Genomic DNA, 16,707 nt, shown 5'->3' with positions numbered 1-16,707 from the left:
GTTGCAATGGGTCCACCTGAATCCCTATTTAAATGATTTGTTTTCTCCCTTCCCCTCCACAAATTATACTGACATCAAATACAGTGAAAGCAGGGATTATACTGTGGGGGGAGGGACATGCAAAGCAACAAAGAAATCATCTTATAAGTGTGTTAGAAACAATCACATGAAAGAAAAAAAACATTTGAGTACATATCTTAGGGTTCATTTCCCTATGTGAGTCAGTTTTTTATTGCTATGGCAAAATACCTGACAACTACAAGTAAATGAGATTATTTTTTTTCTCATTGAGTAGAAGTCGCTGCAATTAGCTGCATTTTCTATTTCCTTCATACTACATTTATGGAATATTTTTCTTGTCTCCCTGGCTACTCCATTTTAGTCTGTTTTGGTAGCTTGCCCTCCTTTACTAGATTGTAAATGTTGAGTTGTGTCTTGGTTTCTTGGTTTTCTTGGTTTCTTTCCTCATGCTGTTCTTTTTCTAGATAATCTCATTCATTCTCATAGCTTCCATATTTCCATATGCAAGTGACTTCCAGTTTGATATCTCGGCCTTTTTTGAAATTTCAGTCATCAGTCTGGATAGATACATGTCATAGCTTTCATATTTCCATAAACAAGTGACTTCCAGTTTGATCTCAGCCTTTTTTGAAATTTCAGTCTTCTGTCCGGATGGATACATAGGTGAATCATGAAGTGTCTTACATTTAGCATGCTTAAAATTGAAGTTTGACAATTCTCTTTTCCCAAATCCTTTTCTTGTCCCTATCCACTCAAGATACATGTTGATCTTTATTTCTCCAAATCTTCAGTTCTAGTTCATGACTCTCATTTTTATTGCCAATATATTCCCCAGATTTATTGTATCTTTTTTGTCCATATACTTTTGTCAAAGCTACTGACACGTTCTACTAAACTTCTGCATTTGCTTCCTGGATTCCCTGATTCCTGTTTTTTTTACTCTCCCATTGTTCATAGCATATAAGAAATGTGAATTGATCTGGCTAATGCCTATAATTCTAGCTGTTTACAAGGCTGAGATCTGAAGATTGGTGGTTTGAAGGCAGCCCAGGCAGGAAAGTCTGAGATTCTTATCTCCAATTAACCAAAAGTCAGAAGTAGAGCTGACTCAATTGGTAGAGTACTAACCTTGAGCAAAAAAACTCAGGAACAATGTTCATGCCCTGAGTTCAAGAAATAAAGAGAGAGATAGATGGAGAGGAGAGCAGAAAGAAAAATGTGAACTGAGCCATTAAATTTTCATTGCACTTAAAATATAAAGCTTGTAACATGGTCTGAAAAGCTGTGCTAGAATGACAAGTACATATCTCTCCAATCTCCTATATCCCCTTGTTGTTAGCTATAGCTAGACTGCCTCTTTTTTTTTTGCTCCTCTGTATATTGAGGCTTCACATATGTTGTTTTCTCTGCTTCTGATATCTTTTTTTTTTTTTTTTTTTTTGTCAGTCATGAGGCTTGAACTCTGGCCTGGCCTTTGATATCTTTTGCTTTCCTATCTATTACACATGTAATAATTTAAATTTACTTCTTCAGACAGACTTTCTTTGGCCATTCTAAGTTTATTTTTTTTACTTAAAAGTTATTTATTGATTGTCCTATTTTTTTTTTTTTTTTTTTGGTCGGTCATGGGGTTTGAACTCTGGGCTTGGGTGCTGTCCTGCGCTCTTCAGCTCAAGGTGAGCACTCTACTGCTTGAGCCACAGTACCACTTCTGGTTTTCTAGTGGTTTATTGGAGATAAGAATCTCACAGACTTTCCTGCCTGGGCTGGCTTTGAACCTCGATCCTCAGATCTCAGCCTCCTGAGTAGCTAAGATTACAGGCATGAGCCAACCAGTGCCCGGCCAGAGTGTAATCTTTTTTTTTTTTTTTTTTTTTTTGAGTCCAGTTGTGGGGCCTGAACTGTGGGCCTTGGCACTGTCCCTCAGCACTCTACCACTTGAGCCACAGTGCCACTTCCGGCTTTTTTTTTTTCTTTTTGCTTATGTGGTGCTGGGGAATCGAACCCAGAGCCTCATGCATGCAAGGCAAGAGCTCTACCACTGAGCCACCTTCCCAGCCCTACTCTTTTTTTTTTTTTTTTTGGTCGGTTGTGGGGCTTTAACTCTGGGCTTGGGCATTGTCCCTGCGCTCTTTAGCTCTAGGTGAGCACTCTGCCGCTTGAGCCACAACGCCACTTCTTTTTCTTTTTTTATTATTATTAAAAAGTTTTTTTATTGTGAAAATACCATACAGAGGGGTTACAATTACATGAGCAAGGTAATGAGTACATTTCTTATCAAGCATTGTTGCCTCCTCCTTTGTTTCCCCTTCCCATCCCTGCCCTCCTATCACCCCCCAAAGTTGTAAAGTTCATTTTTTGACATAATGTCTTATATATCTCATTGTTTTTGGTTTTTTTTGGTCCAGTCTTGGGGCCTGAGCTCTGGCCTGGGCGCTGTCCCTCAGCTCTTCAGCTCAAGGCCAGCGCTCTACCACTTGAGCCTCAGCGCCACTTCCTTATATATCTCATTGTTGCAATGGGTCCACCTGTATCCCTATTTAAACAATTTGTTTAAATTAAGTGCTTACATTCTTTTTCTCATCTCCTGAGAGAGGAGTTAACATAAATCAAAATGTATAAAGTAACTTACCAGGTGGTTTTTCATGAAAATACTGATAAATGCTTTTAGAAATATAAAGTCTTTGTATTTGATTATTAGGGAAGCATTGGTCTCATATTCTCTACTGAAAATAATTTAGAGATTCAAAGCCAAACTCTTCTGTGGAAATGCTTCTCTAGCTACTATGACAGTCAGATGAAATGATTATAGTACCAATTCATTGAAAAATAATATGCTTATCATTTAAAAATTTTGTCTACAGTGTTGAGGAGGACTGTTCAAACTCGTCCAGCTCCACGAATTCCTCCAACTGTAGAAGTAATTGAGAAGGAACAAAATTGGGAAAAGAAAATGTTACCTATTGATACAGACAATCAGAATTCAAATGAAGAGAGTCGTCTCTTCACTCAGAGGTGGAGAGTCTCTCACATGGGAGAAGATTTGGAGAACAAAATTCAGACACCATTTGTTAACCTCTCACAGCCACTGTCAAGTTCCCATCCTACTACTCAACAGTTGAGAAATCCTCCATTCTCAGAAGAGTTCCCTATCCTTGGAGATGGGCAACAATTTCAAACAAATGAGACATTGACACAAAGAAAGGACATAATGGCACGAATTGCGGAGTTGACACTTCAGAATTCAGCCATCAAGGCACATCTGAATAACATTACTGGGTCAGGGGGAGAACAAGGCGATGGGCTGCGGGAGCTGAACAAGCAGGAAAGTGCTGGTGATGCTGCTGTGAGTACCAGTTCACGATTGACTGGGAATTTAAGCTAAGTGTTGTGTTACTCATAACCTTCCATTGTTGTGACAAATGCCTGGGGAATAACTTAAAGGGAGGAAAGATTTCTGTTGGCTTGCGTGATCACCCGAGTCTGTTGCTTTGACACTGAGGTAAGGCAGAGCATGGCAAAGGCTGTTACCTACCTCATGGTGGCCAAGAAGCAGAGAGAGTAGGTAGCGGAGGGAGGAAAGAGGAGACAGACAGACAGACAAGGGACAGTACATCTTAATGTACTTTTGCTTCCAAGCTTTTTTACTTCCAAGTTTTTAAAATTATATTTTGATAATGTCATTGTATTATGATCCATTAAAGGAACAGTCTGTTGATTATGCCTAACTCCTCAGGATCCAACCTCTTCCCAGAATCTCATCAGTTGGGAACTATACCCCTGGTGGACATTTTATATTCAAGCCATAATAGGCATCTTTATAGGCTAATCTGGTAACTTAAACCTTCATTGCCGTATTTGTGGAGGGAAAAAGAGTACCTTAAGTTCCACCCAGAACTGTTGATGATATACCTCCTCATGCAGATCCCAGTGATAAGAACACTTCCTTTTGCCCCATTCTGAGTCAGGATAGATCCTGTCAAGGGGCAGTACAGTGTTTTAGCAGCAAGAAGGAGCTGGATCAGGTACTCCAGAAGTAAAGATTGAGAGGATCACAGTTGTAGCCTGTTTGAGCAAAAAGTTAATGAGACCCATCTCAACGTAGTGGTTAAAGTTTGTCATCCTAGCTAGGAGGTTGTAGTAGGAGGCCAGCTTGGGCAAAAATCATGAGACCTTACCTGAAAAATACCTAAAACAAGGGGCTGGGAAGGTAGCTCAGTGGTAGGGTGCTTACCTTGCATACATGAAGCCCTAGGTTCGATTCCTCAGCACCATGTAAGCAGAAAAAGCCAGAAGAGGTAGAGTGCTCACCTTAAGCTGAAGAGCTGAGGGACAGCACCCAGACCAGAGTTCATGGAGACCAAACAAAAAAACAAAACAAAAAAATAACTAAAACAACACAGGGTTGAGTATGGCTCATGTGGTAGAGTCTAGCAAATGGGAGGCTCTGCATTCCAACCCCAGTATCACTGAAAAAAAAGTTAATTTATAATTTTGGTGACAGACACTAAGGAGAGGTGAAAATAAGGGCCACCTATGTCATCATTGAACTCACAGCAAGTAAAGTCAGCGTGGTACTGAGTTACAGAAAGTAGTACTCAGTAGACACTGGCAGAGGAAGAATCAGGAAGGGGACACTCACCAGTGCACTGAGTAGGACTTAAGTCAAGTTTGATTTTGAAGATTACTTGAAAGTGGTAGCTCTTGATTTTAAGAAGGCAACACAGTTAAGCCTTAAGTTTGCATTCTTTTCTAATTAGTACATGCATCAGCAGTCTACAGAGGGCAATCACACATTGATATCCTTACCACGGTCTTCTGTTTTAATTCAAAATACAAAATTCATACTGTTTTATTTCTTTTTTATAATAATAGATATAGATTACAAATTAGTAATTTCTACTAGGGAGTGTTTGTTTGCCTTTTCACAAAGGAACATATTTTTAATTAATATTTATTATCTTGAAGTTACCATTCAACAAATCAATATGTAAGTACAGTGCATCTTGCTTGATATCACCACCTTCATCATTCTCCCCCATCTCTCCTAACACATCTCCTCCCCTTAATTTTCTTACTTGAATATCATGGCTGTATCCTTCCCCCTTTCTTCACTTCTCTACCCCTTCCCTTGACCTCTCCCCATACCTTTCAAGTACCAGTTTCTTGTTACTCATTTTGTTGGACTGTGAGCTTTTCTAAAGATGTGGCAGAGGCATATAAAAAAATACCATACTTGCGTTAATATATCTGTGTCCACTTGCATACAGCCCATATGTGTTTATTTATGCATTTATAAATTAGTTCTAATTCCCACATATGAGAGAGAACATGGGTGCTTTGTCTCTCTTGTCCTGACTTAACTTCAACATAATTTTTTCCAGATCTATCCATTTCTTTGCAAATCATGTAATATATCATTCTTTCTAATGGCTGAATAAAATTCCATTGTGTATATATAGCAAAGGAACATACATATTTAACTAAATGTAATGGTTAGAAATTATGTAAGTACATTTCTCTTGGGAATTTTGAAATTAAACTTAAGTTACTTTGCTTGTGTAGCTTTTTTAATTAAATAAAGGTTTTATTTACTTATTTAGTTCTGTTTCATGTTCCTTTCCACTACTATTCTCAAATCAGATATATTAGGCTAACAGTGTCACAAGGAGTCATTGAGTTCTCAGAATCTTCGGCAAACTTAGATGCATGTTTGAGGACTACAATTACGGAAACATCTGTTTCAAATATTGTAGATCCTCGTTGATAATCTGTCTATTTCAAGTTCTAGTAGATGTATGGCATTTAGACTAGGAGACTTCTCTTTGTCATGTGATCATTTTTTTGCAGCTTAGCTGAGGCAAACAGATCAATATAGAAAAGCTGTGGGCTCAGATTGGGAGAAGATCTTCACTAGCCATACAACAGACAAGGGTCTCATATCTAAAATATACTTGCAACTCAAAAAATTAAATCCCCCAACAACAAATCTTCAAAGAAACAACTGCCCAATAAATAAGTGGGCTAAAGACTTAAAGAGAAACTTCTCTGAAGAAGAAATAAGAATGGCCAATACACACATAAAGAAATGCTCAACCTCCCTAGCCATAAAAGAAATGCAAATCAAAACAACATTGAGATACCACCTCACCCGTTAGAATGGCTATAATCAAGAACTCTAATAACAGATGCTGGAGGGGATGTGGACAGATGGGAACCTTACTGCATTGTTGGTGGGAGTGTAAACTTGCTCAGCCACTTTGGAAAGTAGTATGGAGGTTCCTCAAAAGACTCCTCCACATAGAGCTCCCCTATCACCCAGCAATCCCACTTTTGGGCATTTACCCAACAAACAAGACCACACTAAAGCTACCAGCACGACTATGTTTATTGAAGCATTATTTACCATAGCCAAGATATGGAACCAACCCAGATGCCCCTCAGTAGATGAATGGATCAAGAAAATGTGGTATATATACACAATGGAATTCTATGCCTCCATCAGAAAGAATGACATTACCCCATTTGTTAGGAAATGGAAAGACTTGGAAAAAATTATGTTAAGTGAAGTAAGCCAGGCCCAAAGATACATAAGTCCCATGGTTTCCCTTATTTGCAATAACTGTATATATCTGAGTCAAGCAGAAAAGGTCAGATAAGTTGATGTTAGGGAAATGAACCCTAAGATATGTATTCTAATGTTTTTTCCTTTCATGCAATTGTTTCTAACACATTTATAAGATTATTTCTTTGTTGCTTTGTATGTCCCTCCCCCATGGTATAACCCCTGCTTTCACTGTATTTGAGGTTGGTATAATTTGTGGAGGGAAAGGGGAAAAACAAATTGTTTAAATAGGGATACAGATGGACCCATTGCAACAATGAGATGTACAAGTCGTTATGTCGAAAACGAACTTACTTTACAACTTCGGTGGGGCGGGGGAGGAGGAATGGGTGGGGGTCGGGGGGAGGCTGGGAAGGGATGGGAAGGGGAAACAAAGAAGGCTATAATGCTTGATGAGAAATGTACTTATTATCTTGCCCATGTAATTGTAACCCCTCTGTAAAAAATAATAATAATAATAAAAACAAAGAAAAGCTGTGGGCTTACATGGCAGTAGTGGTAGGATAATTAGTATCCTCTTATTTTAGTCCTAATTCTTCAATTAAATAATTTGTTAGTTCTCATTTGTCTACTGTTCACATGTACATACAGCAAGGGCTATGTACACTAGCTTGCTGGCACTTAGTAGAAGAGTCAAACTTGTCAAGATTTTCAATACTGAATTATGTCCTATTTCTTCCTTGCTTTCCCAAGGCTTGTCCAATAGCACAATCTCTAGCACCAAGTAGCATGGAGGAACGGATTGCAGAATTGAATCGACAGAGTATGGAGGCTCGAGAGAAACTACTGCAATTGATAGAGCAGCAAAAACTTGTTGGTTTGAACCTCTCCTCTTCTCCAGTGTTGCCAGTTCAGGCACCTCTTAGAGCATGGCCTGGTTTGTCAAAGATTTATGATTTATAGAATACAATAGAATTAAGTGTTTTCACTTTCTTGAATTTGCAAGTTTGCACTGAACCAAAGAAATCTCAAAGCTTATATTTCACTACCTTTAATTTCACACCAAAGGTTACTGGCTTGAATCACAGAATAACTTAAAACAAAAAAAAAGAATTAGAAAGCTGATCTCTTGATTGTTTCTAGCCCATAATGCTAGGTAATCTTTGATGTCAGAGTTCCTAAATTGTACTACATCTAAATAAAGTTTATATTTACCTACATATGCTACAGTTCAGTATAAAATACAGGAATTGAAATTTTATTTTAGAATTTTGTTAGCATCAGATTACAAATTATTGTTCTGTTAAAACCATTTAAACATTTTTCTCATTAATTTAGGAATTTGAAAAGCTAGAGAAGGTTCTAAGCAATAGGCCAGCAAATGAAAAATTTGTTGTCTTAGTATTCATAATCACATTCAAAGAGATATTAATGAAATGACAAAGATCTCAAGTTGGTTTTCAGGGGAAAATTGAATTTATTCCCTTCAGGGATGGAGCTATATGGGCCCAGAATAAGAGAAGGTTCTTTTTATAAGAATATAAAAAGCTTTGTATCAGCGATGTATCCTCTTAGGTGTTTTGGAGGGGTCATTTGTTCTGTGCTGATTAAAATATATTTATTCTCTTTTACTTCTACTAGTAGTATTGTCATCCCAGCTAGAAGTAGTTTCTTTCTTGAAATTACAGTCCCAGAAAATTTGGCAACTTTGACTATTGTTTTTCTTGGTTGTGTAGTCTAGAGGCAGATTCTAATTAGAATAAATTGGCCAAATATGTATGAACACTACTATGTACTTGCTATGTATGATTTTTGAACACTCCTCATTTGATATGTATGCAGAAACAAATGAATCAGTATGTGAAATAATATGAGCTAGTTCTTGGTACAATGAAGAAACATAAAACAGATTATTCTGAAAAGTAATTGTGTGGTTAAATATAGCATCTTTTGTCTCAATTATTTTGTAAGGTTAAAATACTTTTATTTCTGTTATCTCATCCAGAACTTAGCATACCCTGAGAGTAGAGTTTATGTTATACCTCTTTGAATGTAAAATGATTTATTTGAATTTCCAAAGCAGATTGTGAATTTCCATCGGCTTTTTCTTCCTACTCCAATGGTTATATCTCTAAGGTATTCTTTTGTTAATAACAGTCTTTACTGACAAAGAACAAAGATGTCATGAAACACACATGCACATGTGCAGGCACGTGTATACAAGCCTCTTTTTGCTTTCTAGAGTACGTTAGTAATTCTAGTAATTAGATATGGTTTCATGACCAGGAAATTACTGATATTAAGTAGTGATTCACTGAAGACTTAGTGAAACTGCCTGGGGTGCATCTAAAGTCTTTTCACATGTAAGAAACTGGTGAATCTTTTTTTAATGGATTGCCTATATCTGAACTATTGGAAATGTGCATAATTACACTGGCTTTAAGCCACATGAGCTTCAGTTTCCCTCCTCTAATACTATCTTCAGCAAAAGTATGGTGAAATAGATACAAAAGATTGAAAATTTTACTGAATGTCTTTTGGAATTTCTCTTTTTTCTCTTCTTTGGAAAAAGCGTAGGTATGCTGTTTTTGACAAAGATCTCAAATCCATTGGGGCTAGCTCTTAATTTTTGTTTTTTACTCTGGACTTAATATAAAGCACTTGTCTGAGATGCTCTCTGAACTGGCATGCTTTTGAATCAATATAAGTAACTTAAGTTTCTAGTCTCATTGTTAATTTAAAAAGAAAATCTTGCAAGTGTAATTAGCCCGTAATGATTAATGGACAGACACCCATCAAGTTGGTAATATGTAATTTCTAATAAGATAGAAACTGGTCAGAATTTTGTTATCTCATTGAAAGATAATGAAGCTAATACTTGTTTTTAAATTTTAGAAGGAGGAAAGCGAACAATTGAGGTGTCTATTCCAGGAGCAGAAGTTCTAGGAAGCTCAAAGTGCAGTCCTGTCTCTCCTGTCAGTGCGATAAATACAAGAAGGTAAGATACAAGTAGGATAAAAACAAGAATACACAGTGTGAATATGGTCTGTGGTTTTCTGTGAAAAGAGGGTATACATATATGACAAGCTTAGATAGACTTATTTCTGCAGAGATATTTATATTGAACGGGAGAATTTGATGATGAGTAAGGAATATGCTTTACATAGAAAGTAATAGGCTGACTACTGAAAACAAAATTGGGCTAACACCTATGTAGAGTACTTATGTATACATTTTTCCTGGGTGGATAAACTGATCAGCAGTATCTTCCTCCTTATACAATAAGTACAACTGAAGCTCACAAATCTTCAGCTGATTTGCCTCGCTGAGTCACTTTGCTGGTAAGTGGATGGTGTCCCTGGTTCGTCTCTATTCTGCATCCTTACTGTTATTGTGCTACTCTAGTTCTTATTTGTCTTTTATTGTGTGTACCTTCTTGCACACTACTGCACAACCATTTTCTCTTTCAATGTTAAAAACATACCCATAAAATTTTTAAAATACCTGCCTGATATTGTAATGGCAGATCATATCATTAACTATTTCTCAGAACCCACAGAGTGTATTATACAAAGGGTGAACCCTTATATAAACTATGGACTTTTGTTAATATAATGTGCCATTATTGAGTCATCAATCATATCATGTCACATTAAGCTCTTAATAATAGGAGTATGTGTTTGTGGTGGTGATGAAGAAGTTCTAAAAAATTAAAATTCTATGAGTTTAAAAAATGTTATAGGGGGGCTAGGAAGGTGGCTCAGTGGTAGAGCGTTTGCCTTTCATGCATGAGGCCCTGGGTTCAATTCCTTAGCACCACATAAGCAAAAAGAAAAAAGCAGGAAGTGGCGCTGTGGCTCAAGTGGTAGAGCGTTAGTCTTGAGCTGAAGAGCTGAGGGACAGTGCCCAGGCCCAGAGTTCAGGCCCCACGACCAGACCCCCCCAAAAAAAATGTTATAGAGGTTAAGAATGTGGCTAATAGTAGAGTGTTTGCCTAGCCTGCATGAGCTCTGGGTTCGATTCCTTGGTACTACATACACAGAAAAAACTGGAAGTGGTACTGTTGCTCAAGTGGTAGAGCACTTGATCACAGAGAAGCTCAGGGACAGTGCCCAGGCCTTGAGTTCAAGCCCCAGAACTGGCAAAAAATAAAAATAATGAAAAAGTTATATGTTGTTGAAATTATATAATGAATAATTTGCCTCATCTGTATCTAAATCAACCAATTCTTTCCAAGTTTAGCCAGCACAGAGAATTGTTCACATTAATTGTGATGGTTGTTTATAATAACAGTTCACTCTCTCACTATCTTTTCATTTCTTATAAACAGGTCTTCAGGAGCTAGTAGTAATTCTTGTTCTCCATTAAATGCCACATCAGGAAGTGGGAAATTCACACCTCTTAATCCAAGAACAAAGGTACAATTATAAATTGCAATTGCTCCTTATGTCTTGCCCTTGGTACTCTGCCAACAATAAAGCCATTACCAAATTCAGCCCTTGACCTTGTACTACCAGAACTAGGTACCAAAATAGACTTCTTTCCTCTTCTCTTCCTTCCTTCTTTGAATTGTTATTATAAAAAGTGATATACCAGAGGGTATATGAGCACATTTCTTTTTGGACAATATTACTCCTTCCTTCACTTTCTCACAGTTTTTCCCTCCCATCCCCGCCCACAAGTTGTATCATTCATTTTCAGTATCTACTGAGTACTACTGCTATATTTGTTCACCCTTTTGTCCATTTCTGTTAGACTTTTCTTTAAAAATAAAGTAAATAAAAATACAAATTGTGAAATATGTGTGAGGGAAAAGATGGTGAGAGTGGAAAATAACTGATTTAGTGATTCTGTTTTTAATAATTATAGAAGTTGATATAAAATTCTCAAAAAAGAAAAGAAGTATTCTTATTTTGCCTTTATTAGGGGGAAAAACTCCCAGTATTTTACTTTCATTTTCTAGGGTAACTAAGGAATAAGGTAAAATTTAATACAATTGCAGTAGTCCTCAGGTCTGGACATTATTAGTGTCAGGCAGGGCACTCAAATACTATGGCTTCTTTTGTTTTGTTTTTATTTTTTTGCCAAGTCCTGGGGCTTGAACTCAGGGCCTAGGCACTGTTCCTGAGCTTCTTTTTGCTCAAGGCTAGCACTCTGCCACTTAAGGGCCACAGTGCCACTTCTGGCTTTTTCTGTTTATGTGGTACTGAGGAATTGAACTCAGGGCCTCATGCATGCTAGGCAAGCACTGTACCATTAAACTATATTCCCAGCACCAATAGTGTGGTTTTGAATCGTGTGTACATATAATGAAATATTGGTTCCTTGATGTGACTGGATAGAATCTGAGCCAGAGCCCTAGATTTTGGTACTCTATTTTGTGTCCCAGTGTGGTATATCCCAGTGTGCTTCTGGTTAGGCAGCGTAGAGCACAAATGATAAAAGCATTTCTTGCATATGCTAAATGTTTTTGGGTTGCTACAGAACTATATAGAAGCTAAGCATTTCACAGTGTATCTAACATTTTATAGAAGGTATGTTTCTGTGTTGTTAATACAGCCAAATATAATTCTTTTTGGCGTTTTGTCAAAGAAAATTAGTATCTTTAAAATCTTAAGCATTACTCCTGCAGACTTGAGCCAACAATTGTATGATGCAAGGGGAATCTTTGGCATTTTTATTATTAACTTCTGTAATTAGACCAAAGAGTGACCATAAGCACCATAAAATCATAAGCATTTCTTTTTTTTTATTGTTAAAAATCCATATAGAGGGGTTACAATTACATGGGCAAGATAGTGAGTACATTTCTTATTAAGCATTGTTGCCTCTTCCTTTGTTTCCCCTTCCCATCCCTTTCCATCTTCCCCCCCCACCCCCCACCCCCGCCCCAGCCAAAGTTGTAAAGTTTGTTTTTCAATATAATGATTTGTACATCTCATTGTTGCATTGGGTCCACCTGTATCCCTAAACGATTTGTTTTTTCCCTTCCCCTCTACAAATTATACCAGCATCAAATACAGTGAAAGCAGGGGTTATACTGTGGAGAGGGACATACAAAGCAACAAAGAAATCATCTTATAAATATGTTAGAAACAATTGCATGGAACCAACCCAGATGCCCCTCAGTAGATGAATGGATCAAGAAAATGTGGTATATATACACAATGGAATTCTATGCCTCTGTCAGAAAGAATGACATTGCCCCATTTGTTAGGAAATGGGAAAGACTTGGAAAAAATTATATTAAGTGAAGTAAGCCAGGCCCAAAGAAACATAGGTCCCATGGGTTCCCTTATTTGCAATAACTAGTGTATGTCTGAGACAAGCAGAAAAGGTCAGATAAGTTGTTAGGTGAAGTGAACCCCAAGATAAGGGTTCAAATGTTTTTGCTTTCAAGCATTTCTATGATGAGATTTGTCCTTTGTTATTTTTATACTCCAAGAACTTATAAACTTAGGTATTTTATAAAATTTTTCAGTAGTACCTGGAACTTAGTACATTAATTTACAAAACAAATGCTTTCTTTTTTATCATTTTAAAAAAGTTATACATATGATCAGAAATAAAAGCATCCTTTAAAAAAATGTGCGACTCTTAATAAGGGGATCTGTTGATCAGGTACCCAGTTTCTTGTTAGTGTCTCTGTTAGAGAATAAATATCCAGTGCCATCCAGTGACAGGCTGACTTTGCTGTGTGGTCTACTAGTCTTGAATGGTCTCATGCTATCTTCTAACTTTTTTCTGTGTCTTTGTTCACAGATTGAGAAACAAAATGAAGAAGGCTGGTTTGCACTTTCTGCTCACATGGCTTAAGTGGAGTTAAAGTTTGTTTTATCAAATGTGTTGTCAACAATTCACCTTCCATTCCTCTTTCTCTGCTTCTGCTTTCACATTTTTACAGTCTACAGATAGCCTACAAAGATCCTAAGAATTAGAGCTAAATTAAACAAAGAATATTTTACTTTTTTACCTTTTCAAATAGGTTTTCAACAACCAACTAAAATAGTATACCCTGTGAATAAAAGTTTGACTGTAGGGAAATTAAAGTTTTATATCTGATAGCTTCTTAAGTATTTTAAGGTTTGTTTAAGTAATGTATTTTTATCTTTATCATCTTTGTTTAGTTTTTTTCTTGTTATATAGTCAATTTTAAACGTGGAACTGTTTTATTTTTCCTCTGAAGCTCATAGTTGCTTTGCATTTAACTTATAATAAAATGCCTCTTTGTGATTAAAGTGTGTCTTTCAGAAAAAATTAATATACTTTGGGTTCTTTTCTGGTATTGTTTCTGCTGTTTTATCACTTTTCTCACTTTTTCTGAGTAGAATGTTCATCTTTAAAAAGTATCAGAAGCCGGGCGCTGGTGGCTCACGCCTGTAATCCTAGCTACTCAGGAGGCTGAGATCTGAGGATCGCGGTTCAAAGCCAGCCCGGGCAGGAGAGACCGTGAGACTCTTATCTTCAATAAACCACCAGAAAACCGGAAGTGGCGCTGTAGCTCAAGTGGTAGAGTGCTCGCCTTGAGCTGAAGAGCTGAGGGACAGTGCCCAGGCCCAGAGTTCAAGCCCCATGACCGACAAAAAAAAAAAAAAAAAGTATCAGAAAAAGTAAAAAGCAGCAGCATCGGAGATGAGCACTGGTGGTTCATGCCTACAATCCTCGCTACTTGGATGAGGTTGGGACTGTCACAGTTTCAAGTCACAGTTCCATGGCATAAGAGACTACATGAGACTCCTTCCCAACCAATAGTTGGGCCTGGTGGTGTGTGCCTGTCATCCTAGTTTTATGGGAATCTCAGACTGGGAGGGTTGTGTTCCAGGCCAGCCTGGGCAGGAAAGCCTGTGAATCTCTACTTCAGTGGAAGAAGCTGGGTAAGGCTTTCTGCATGTGTCATCCCAACTATGGCATGGAGTGAAAAATAGGCCATCATTGTCTAGGCATTCACCCCTCCAGAAAGCAAGATCCTATCAAAAAGAGCCAGTGAAAAAGAGCTGAAGGCGTAGCTCCGTGGTAGAGTCCCTGTCTAGGAAGCCCTTGAGTTTGAACTCCAGTTATCCTCCACTCTTCTTCCCCTTCCCCCCCTCCCCCCACCCCCCCCAAAAGGCATGAGGCTTAATGTGGTGGCTCACACCTGTAATCCAACACTGGAGAGGTGGATGCAAAAGATCAAGGCCAGCTGGGCTTTGCAGAGACTTGTCCCAAAATACAAAAAAATTAGACTTTGCTTAAGCAGGTAAGAGTGGTTGTATATTTTCTAAAAATGTTTAGTCTTTTGATGTGAAAATACAAGTAATCATTATGTACATGAACTAATGAGCATAGAAGCTCAATGTATAAATTCAGTAGCATTGTGTATTTTAACTTGAAACATATAGGAAAAGTATTCAATCTTCAACTCTGAATCTAACATTTAGTCAGAATATGTTTATTTTTCTCTCATAGGCCTCTTTGGTTTTCAAATGCTAATTTCATCTTGCTTTTAAATTTCTGGCCCTTGACTCTGATGACATTTTCAACTTAAAGTGGGAGTGGGGAAACAATGCTTTGAAACTACCAAATAGGGAACTTTTTCAGACATCACCTTCCCACCCTTTGTGTGTGGCAAAAATAATTTTCATTTAGCATTGCTGGTTTTATACGTATGCTCTCTATTCTTTTGCATTACAGCCATAATTGTATTTAAATTTTTATCATTATAAAGATGATATACAAAGGGGTAACAATCAGGTAAAGAGTACATTTCTTTTTGGACAGTGTCACCCCTTCCCATATATGTTTTGGAACTGGTATTCAATAAATTCTATCCCTATCTGAGCTATAAACCATTTTGGTACTTTTTTTTTGTCGGTCATGGGGTTTGAACTCGGGGCCTGGGCACTGTCCCTCAGCTCTTCAGCTCAAGATGAGTGCTCTACCACTTGAGCTGCACAGTGCCACTTCCATCTTGTTACTTCTTAATATGTCAAGTCATCTGGTTGCTTTGTGAACATATTCTTTTATGTTTTCTCCCTAGTGTTTTTCAACTGATTAGCTCAATTATGACCTCTAAAGAGGCACGGTTAAGGTGACAAAAAAAAATTTACACATCAGAAAGGGGGCCTGTGACTACCTTGTTCTGGACTAGATACCCAGAACTAAGAGCAGCCTGGATCACCAAACCTCCAAGCCTCCAATGGGCAGCCCTGACCTTTATTAGTTGGTCTGCAAACCACCAATTAGCTCCAAAAGGGGAAGGCTTTTCCTTTTCCTTCCTCCTCTGCAGGCTTCTCTACTCTCCGCCGGCCTGCCCTGCTCTGCTCCAGGAGGTGCCTTTCCAGAGGAAGAGGCCCCAAATGGCTTCTCAAGGATGCCCCAAATGACCTCTGGAGGTGTCCCAAATGGCCTCTCAGGGAGGCTTGCCCTGCCCTCCACAGGCCTGCCCTGCTCAGCTCCTGTAGGCTTTCCCCTCCTGCTGTCTCTCCACCACCTGGTTGCTCAGAACATGCAGCTGTGTCCAATCATGTCTTGACAACTGGCCATGTGGGGCTCGATGCCCCGCCCCCTCCCGCAGCATGCCCTCCCCCTTTCTGGTGACAGGCTCCGCCCTAGGCGGCACAGCCTGTGGGGCAGTAACATCAGTCTCTCCATGCCCCACCCCCTCCAGCGGCCAAGGCCACTCCCGCTCATTATTACATTCCCCACAGGTTTTCGTGTCCAATCGAATCGTTGATTTTTACATCCTTTGGACTCAATCGTACTTTCCCTTCTCTCCCCCACCTCCGCCCCATTAAACAGGCTTAAAATGCAAATTTAACAGATAACAAGGAGGAAACCATAGAAACACACTAATTAACACACTTGGTAAGTCTTATCCTTGAGTGAATCTTCTCAGTGTCTCTGAGCAGTCCATCTTGCAGCCTTCTCTGGATATTGTTCCACTGCCTGTTTCTCTTGAGTGTGGTGGATCCATTGCTGTTTTCCTTCAGCTTTAATAGCTGATGGTATAGTTGGCACTAAGGTCCTTGCCACTTGAGTTCCAATTCAGGAGTGTGATGCCTTCTTACCCACGCCAGGCAAGAAAGAGTGGTGGAGTTTTTCTCAGGAGGCCGGTGACCTCGGCTACCAAAGGATAGGCACAT

At 38.5% G+C, this 16,707-nt stretch overlaps 1 protein-coding gene across 3 annotated transcripts in view; it reads left to right on the top strand.

Annotated features, from left to right (window-relative positions):
* Positions 1 to 13,824, top strand: part of Spice1 (spindle and centriole associated protein 1) — a 50,769-nt gene extending 36,945 nt beyond the window's left edge. For all 3 annotated transcript variants that reach the window (XM_042676923.1, XM_042676921.1, XM_042676922.1), the window contains 5 exons: positions 2,886 to 3,367; positions 7,340 to 7,523; positions 9,482 to 9,584; positions 10,917 to 11,004; positions 13,349 to 13,824. In XM_042676923.1, coding sequence (XP_042532857.1) covers positions 2,886 to 3,367; positions 7,340 to 7,523; positions 9,482 to 9,584; positions 10,917 to 11,004; positions 13,349 to 13,402 — 911 coding nt within the window. In that variant the 3' untranslated portion in view covers positions 13,403 to 13,824. The remainder of the gene's footprint in view (positions 1 to 2,885; positions 3,368 to 7,339; positions 7,524 to 9,481; positions 9,585 to 10,916; positions 11,005 to 13,348) is intronic.
* The last annotated feature ends 2,883 nt before the right edge of the window (positions 13,825 to 16,707 follow it).

The sequence above is a fragment of the Dipodomys spectabilis genome, unplaced genomic scaffold (genome assembly GCF_019054845.1).
Source record: "Dipodomys spectabilis isolate Male_0828 unplaced genomic scaffold, ASM1905484v1 ptg000032l, whole genome shotgun sequence".
NCBI classification, from domain to species: domain Eukaryota; kingdom Metazoa; phylum Chordata; class Mammalia; order Rodentia; family Heteromyidae; genus Dipodomys; species Dipodomys spectabilis.
The sequence above is the reverse complement of the archived record's forward strand: the minus strand, read 5'-3'. Positions and strand labels throughout refer to the sequence as shown.